Consider the following 7,831-nt stretch of genomic DNA (forward strand, 5'->3'; position numbering starts at 1 on the left):
CACAGAAATCATCGATAGATACAGCGATAGCAGGCGGCTTGACGTTTGCGAGGCACTACACATCAAGAAGTCAACACCAGCAATCAACAGCCAATTATTGCACAACTATATTCTACCCACCTCAAGACTCCGCTCCAATATAGAAGCATCAAGAAATATGGACCAATAGGCTTTCTACAAACACTTCTATTCAATACCCATTGTTTGTGTTCTGTCTTGTGTTGATACTTTTAATACCCTATTAATATCCCCTCTTGTTCTGTCTTGTGTTAATGCCACATCACCCCTCCCACCTCACTCAAATGTAGATATAAAATCGGAGATACGTAAGTTCTAATCAGTTGTGTATTTGTGAACTAAAGTCTTTGAAAATGTAATAAGTTTTACGAAACGCGCCCGTGTCGCGTCAGACTAGAAATAAAAATGAATTTTGGAGAATTGATTTTTGATTTACCTCCAACAGTGAAGCGTAATGTACGAAAGATTGAGAAAATTCGTGTTAGAATTATTAATCTTACTTTTTCGGTCATATTTAATAATATATATATATATATATATATATATATATATATATATATATATATATATATATATATATATATATATATATATATATATATATATATATATATATATTGTGACGGAGTTCCCCCCCTTATGATTCTCCCACGCCTGCAGTAAGAGTCATGTCTACTTTTCCAAAGCGTTCTCTACGTTGCAGGCTACAATTTGATATATGGGAGAGAGTGGAGTGTTCTCGGAGAGCCGAGAAATTAGTGAAATAGTAATATTTTGGCCTGTGGTTTAGGCCCTTTAGGGAGCCAAGATGGCGCTTGCCTCCCTGATCTCCCGCCAAAACCGTGTGACGTCAGTGGCACCGGATTGGTCACCGACAGCAATGTGGCTTTGGGAGCCAATGAAAACCTCCCGTGGCAAAAGTGACGTCACGAAGGAAGGGGGTCCGGCCCGCGAGCCGGGCTGGCGCCAGCAGTCAGACACGACACGTCATAGAGGTCGGACGTGCGACGGTTGGTCCTGTCAGTTGGACAGTTGTTTCCCGCTCCCGTGGATTTACGCGTCACCTGAAGTCCGCCAGTACTCTGAGAAGTCTTCCCTAGTTCATGTGTTGAACCAGAAGAGGGAATTGACAGTTATTTGAGCAACAAGTGCTCCAGTCAGGTGCTGTGCAAGAAGCAGTGAAGCCATGCAGTGACGTATGTGACGTCTGTGGCAATTCACCAGTTCGTGACAGCGTAGTGGCAGACAGAGCCACTGGGTAGCTGAGGAAGAGAGGACTATTTGGGGAAACCGGACGACTGTAGCTGAGACGTAGGCGACAGCCGTTGCTGGGAGAAGACGACGGCCAGGAGACCGGCTCCAACCTTCAAGAAGTCAAGAAGGAGGACGGACCTGCAGTGAGGAGGCACGGAGACGACGCGCTAAACGGTGGGACGACGAGAGGCTCTGGTAGGACACAACGACGTGTAGTGTGGGGGCGTTCCCGACACGAGGACCAGGAGCTACGTCTCGACTCTCATCGGAGGATAGGGTGAAGTAGGTGTTTCTAGTTCCCTCCCCATTCCTCTTTAGTTAGCTATGTTATTCGGCAATATTATCTAGCCTGAGGATTTTATATGTCGTGAGCAAGTCTCACCCATGCCACAGTAAAGCACCAGTGTGCTAGACAGTACTATCAAGAGTACTTGTAATATTCATGTTGATTATTGGTGTGTACAGGCACCAGGAACAAGTGATAAATTTACTGTGTTGTGTATATCTTTCTATAGATTTTGATATGAACATATAGTGGTAAATTATATATAATATTATGCCAGTATTTGAAAGTTAGGCTATGTGCCCAGAAATCATTTATTTTCCATGTATTGATATTTGATGTGTCTACATTATATATGCTATGTTCATGCAGTGATAAGTCGTTTGTGAGTACAGTGAATTATTTCGTTATCGCCCACGAGAGAAAGTACTGAAAACTCCAGTGTTAATAGTTCATAATATATTGCTGAGTGAAGAACAATGTAAAGCCATTACAGTGAGTCATTGTAGCATTGATTGTAGAAAAGACTGTTTGAGCCTGAGTACAGTGTAACCAAGTGATACGTGCTATTGTAGCCAATATCGTGTGTGCGAGTTCATAGTAATATTGGAAAACTTAAAGAAACAGCGCGCGTGATTCTGAAAACAAGCAAAGAGCTTCCACGCGGGGGGCCAGGCGATCAGCTGTTCTTGACACTTGATGAGGAAGGGAGGTGTTGCCCCCTAGTGATCGCATACTATTCGTGGGAATTACCGGCCGCGTCAGGATCAGTTGATTTATTGATTATTGTTTGGCCTTGTGACATCTTTCATACATTTTAAGTAAAATACAAAACCATCTTTGTGTTTATATCATCCCCTCCATTGATCTTGTGACTATATTACACTGGTAAGCATAGAGTGATGACAATAAGTACCTGCCTGATTCCTGATCTTTTGAGTGTGACCTTGCCAAGGCTACCACTAATTCCACCAGTCCACTGATGGTGTTACTGGCCACCTAAAACACCAGTTGGCGACCTTGTGGTTAACCGTAGAGCCCTATTGTTGGGGAGGGCACACGACAGTCAAGTGAACGAGTCGTGTTCTCACTCTTTCTTAATCAGAGGCCGTTAAGATTGACTGGGAGACTCTCCTGGCGTGCAGTGGCGCCGTGAGGATCGAGTGAAGACCCGCAGGGCTACGGTGAGTGACTTTGAGCATAACTATTGCTCACCCCAGACTAGAGTAAGTGAGGTGAAACCCCAACAATATATATATATATATATATATATATATATATATATATATATATATATATATATATATATATATATATATATATATATATATATATATATATATATATATATATGTGTGTGTATATCACGAAAATAAACACGTGATTAAGAATGTGACAATGTCAGACCACGGAGGAAAAATGAAACAGGAAATTTCCTTAAGTACTTTCGTATATTAAATACATCTTCAGAAGGTCATTTTACAGATCGAGTGATGGGTATAAATAGGCAGGAAGGAGTGGTGAAGTAAGGTGAGGTACAATACTTGTACCTCACCTTACTTCACCACTCCTTCCTGCCTATTTATACCCATCACTCGATCTGTAAAATGACCTTCTGAAGATGTATTTAATATACGAAAGTACTTAAGGAAATTTCCTGTTTCATTTTTCCTCCGTGGTCTGACATTGTTATATATATATATATATATATATATATATATATATATATATATATATATATATATATATATATATATATATATATATATATATATATATATATATATATATATATATATATATATATATATATATATGTCGTACCTAGTAGCCAGAACGCACTTCTCAGCCTACTATGCAAGGCCCGATTTGCCTAATAAGCCAAGTTTTCTCGAATTAATGTTTTTTCGACTACCTAACCTAACCTAACAGCTTTTTCGGCTACCTAACCTAACTTAACAGCTTTTTCGGCTACCTAACCTAACCTATATATATATATATATATATATATATATATATATATATATATATATATATATATATGTCGTAATTAAGCACTCATGCCATTAACGAATGCCAGTCTGTACGTGGGTGTGGGTATCTGGCTAATGATTGGCCGAAGTGGGTTTCCAGGCTTGTGTGTCTTGACATTTCCATACGCATATCCAGGTTTATATTCCCCAATAATCTTTGGCAGGTGGAGTCCGGATTTCTTGGCGTTCACAGTTTCGATCAGTTTGTTGACCTTTGCTTTCACTTCAGCTTTAGTGTTCTTCGTTACCCTTTGGAATTTAGTTTGGTCAGAGAGTATGAGGTTCATTTTCGCCAGATATTCGTCTTTTTTAAGAATGACGTATATTGGCGACTTGTCACCTCTCCTGACAACTATCTCCTTGTTCTCACGAAGGCTTTTAGCTGCCGCTTTGAGCTCGGGGGACAGTATTGTGCTTCTGTAATTGCCTCGATTCTTTCCTCCTTCCGCAATAAGTTCTGCTTGTAAGGTATCTTTGGTAGTGACCTTCTTTTGTGTCTCGAGGTCGAATATGTCGTCCAACAGAATTTCCAACTCCACTTTCCGGGCCATCTCACTCGGTCTGGACATAACGTGACAGTTTATACCCAGATTTAGGAGAGTGACTTGGTCCTCAGTGAGGTTAATTCCTGCAAGGTTCAGGAAGCCATCTCTTGGTCGTGGAATTGCCATAGGTCCTCCATATAACGTTTTTATATGGAGGAACAACATTGAACAACACCTTGACATCCTCACAGACCGACATCACCTCAGCACTGAAACAAGGATTATCAAGAAACTAACAACGTTATATGGGGGACCTATGGCAATTCCACGACCAAGAGATGGCTTCCTGAACCTTGCAGACGTTGGTCTCTTTTAAAGCGTTCTGCTTTGTGTCTGGAGAGTTTCTCATGAGTAGGCTGGCCGTTTTCTTGGTTTTATAGTAAATCGTCAGTTGTATCTTCTGATTTTTGTCTCTAGGGATAACGTTTCTATTGACAATATCTTTCAGGACCATTTGCTCTGTTTTATGAGCTGTGGAAAAGAAGTTCCTGTAAAATAGTCTAATAGTGTGTATAGGTGTTGTGTTAGTTGTCTCTTCAGAGGTTGCATGGCGTTTCACTTTCCTTCTTACGATGTCTTCAACGAAACCATTGGAGAAGCCGATGTTGACTAGGACCTGCCTTACCCTACAAAGTTCTTCGTCGACTTGCTTCCATTCTGAGCTGTGGCTGAGAGCACGGTCGACATAAGTGTTAACAACACTCCTCTTGTACCTGTCTGGGCAGTCACTGTTGGCATTGAGGCACATTCCGATGTTTGTTTCCTTAGTGTAGACTGCAGTGTGGAAACCTCCGCTCCTTTCCATGACTGTTACATCTAGAAAGGGCAGCTTCCCATCCTTCTCCATCTCGTAAGTGAAACACAACACAGAATTCTGCTCAAATGCCTCCTTCAGCTCCTGCAGATGTCTGACATCAGGTACCTGTGTAAAAATGTCGTCAACATACCTGCAGTATATGGCCGGTTTAAAGTTCATGTCAACTAAGACTTTTTGCTCGATTTTACCCATGTAGAAGTTCACAAACAGAAAACCTAGGGAAGAACCCATGGCGACCCCATCTACTAGCTTATTAATGTGCCCATCTGGGCTCAAGAAGGGTACCTCTTTATTACAAGATTGGAGTAGTTTCCTTAGAATATTTTCTAGTATGTCAAGAGGAGTATAGGCCGGATCACGATACACTCTGTCGGCTATCATCCCGATTGTCTCGTCAACAGGTACGTTGGTAAACAGTGATTCTACGTCCACCGAGGCTCATATCCCTGTGGCCCGTGTTCCCCGCAGTAAGTCAAAAAATTCCTTTGGAGACTTCAGGCTGAAGGCGCAAGGAACATAAGGAGTCAGCAAGCCGTTGAGTCGTTTCGCCAGTCTGTACGTGGGTGTGGGTATCTAGCTGATGATTGGCCGAAGTGGGTTTCCTGGCTTATGTGTCTTGACATTTCCATACACGTATCCAGGTTTATATTCCCCAATAATCTTTGGCAGGTGGAGTCCGGATTTCTTGGCGTTCACAGTTTCGATCAATTTGTTGATCTTTGCTTTCAATTCGGCTGTAGTGTCCATCGTTACCTTTTGGAATTTAGTTTGGTCAGAGAGTATGAGGATCATTTTCGCCAGATATTCGTCTTTTTTAAGAATGACGTATACGACGTGTACGTATACGAATGACGTTCAGAGGCCTCAGTAGTTAATGTTTCTCGAGGCAGTTCAAAGGTCTCAGTTTGTAATGTTTCTGTAGACATGTTTCTGTAACATGTAACAATAGACATGTTTCTGTAAAAAGCCTCAGTTTGTAATGTTTTTTGAGTCAGTTCAGAGGCCTCAGTTTATAATGTTTCTTCAGGCAGTTCAGAGGCCCTGGTTTGTAATAATTCTTTAGATAGTTCAGAGTCCTCAGTTGTTAATGTTTCTCGAGGCAGTTCAAAGGTCTTAGTTTGTAATGTTTCTTGAGGCAGCTCAGAGAACTCGGTTGTTAATGTTTCTTGAGGCAGTTCAGAGGCCCTGGTTTGTAATAATTCCTTAGACAGTTCAGAGGCCTCTGTTGTTAATGTTTCTCGAGGCAGTTCAAAGGTCTCAGTTTGTAATGTTTCTTGAGGCAGCTCAGGGAACTCAGGTGTTAATGTTTCTAGAGGCAGTTCAGAGGCCTCAGTTGTTAATGTTTCTTGAGGCAGTACAGAGGTTTCAGTTTGTAATGTTTTTTGAGGCTGTTCAGAGGCCTCAGTTTGTAATGTTTCTTGAGGCAGTTCACAGGCCTCGGTTTGTAATGTTTCTTGAGGCAGTTCAGAGGTCTCTGTTTATAATGTTTCTTGAAACAGTTCAAAAGACTCAGTTTGTAATGTTTTTTGAGTCAGTTCAGAGGCCTCAGTTTTTAATGTTTCTTGAGGCAGTTCCGAGGCCCTGGTCCGTAATAATTCTCTAGGCAGTTCAGAGGCCTCAGTTGTTAATGTTTCTCGAGGCAGTTCATAGGTCTCAGTTTGTAATGTTTCTTGAGGCAGTTCAGAGAACTCGGTTGTTAATGTTTCTTGAGGCAGTTCAGGGGCCTCAGTTTTTATTGTTTCTTGAGGCAGTTCGGAGGCCTCAGTTTTTTATGTTTCTTGAGGCAGTTCAGAGGCCTCAGTTGTTAATGTTTTTTGAAGCAGTTCAGAGGTCTCAGTTTGTTTTGTTTCTTGAGGCAATTCACAGGCCTCGGTATGAAATGTTTCTTGACGCAGTTCAGAGGTCTCGGTTTGTCATGTTTTTTGAGGAAGGTTATCTTGAGGTTATCTTGAGGTGATTTCGGGGCTTTTTAGTGTCCCCGCGGCCCGGTCCTCGACCAGGCCTCCACCCCCAGGAAGCAGCCAGTGACAGCTGACTAACACCCAGGTACCTATTTTACTGCTAGGTAACAGGGGCATAGGGTGAAAGAAACTCTGCCCATTGTTTCTCGCCGGCGCCTGGGATCGAACCCAGGACCACAGGATCACAAGTCCCGCGTGCTGTCCGCTCGGCCGACCGGCTCCCAGAAAGGAACTCCCAGGAAGTTCAGAGTCCTCAGTTTGTAATGCCTCTTGAGTCAGTTCAGAGGCCTCAATTTTTAATGTTTCTTGAGACATTTCAGAGGCCCCGGTTTGTAATGTTTCATGAGGCAGTTCAAAGGCCTCAGTTGTTAATGTTTCTTGAGGCAGTTCAGAGGCCTCGGTTTGTAAAGTTTCTTGAGGCAGTTCAGAGGCCTCATGTATTAATGTTTCTTGAGGCAATTCAGAGGCCCCGGTTTGTAATGTTTTATTTATTGAATTATTTATTTATGTATATACAAGAAGGTACATTTTGATTGTGAGGATACATAAAATGGTAATTGCAATATTGTAAAGCCACTAGTACGCTTAGCGTTTCGAGCAGGTCCTTAATCAAAGAAAATTTAAGTAGGTAAATACTTGCAAAATTTTTCAAAAATGATAACAGTTACAAGGCAAGAAAAAAATGAGTGAAAATTGTAGGTATTTTAAAGCACATAGGTAGCTCAGATTGAATGCAATGACAGCTTGAATGGTAGTTGACAAAAATTGGTAGGCACAATACAGCATATGGCTAGCACATAAAAGAAGACAGCAATGAACACAATGATAAGGTTGTTTGGGTTAAGTACATGAAAATTGGGAGATTGGGTATCACTAGGTACAGAGCAAATTTAAAGCTCAGTGTAGGAAACTAAGAAGAT

The 7,831-nt window shown here is 41.5% G+C and overlaps 1 protein-coding gene across 1 annotated transcript; it reads right to left on the reverse strand.

The window, feature by feature from the left end:
- Positions 1-5,960: 5,960 nt before the first annotated feature.
- LOC123753661 (110 kDa antigen-like) lies at positions 5,961-7,226 on the reverse strand. The gene is made up of 2 exons (XM_069335665.1): positions 7,127-7,226; positions 5,961-6,424 (listed from the first exon to the last, which is right to left on the reverse strand). Exons 1-2 carry the CDS (start codon positions 7,224-7,226, stop codon positions 5,961-5,963), a joined length of 564 nt encoding a protein of 187 aa, XP_069191766.1.
- Positions 7,227-7,831: the final 605 nt, after the last annotated feature.

Source organism: Procambarus clarkii, chromosome 34 (assembly GCF_040958095.1).
Source record: "Procambarus clarkii isolate CNS0578487 chromosome 34, FALCON_Pclarkii_2.0, whole genome shotgun sequence".
In the NCBI taxonomy this organism is placed as follows: domain Eukaryota; kingdom Metazoa; phylum Arthropoda; class Malacostraca; order Decapoda; family Cambaridae; genus Procambarus; species Procambarus clarkii.

Excerpts from the sequence above, each read along its gene's own strand:
- LOC123753661 (XM_069335665.1), bottom strand. The coding sequence starts at position 7,226 with ATGTCTCAAGAAACATTAAAAATTGAGGCCTCTGAACTGACTCAAGAG. Across the intron at positions 6,425-7,126 it reads GAGTTCCTTTCTGGGAGCCG|AGACCTCTGAACTGCCTCAA; the intron begins GTCGGCCGAGCG and ends CATTATAAACAG.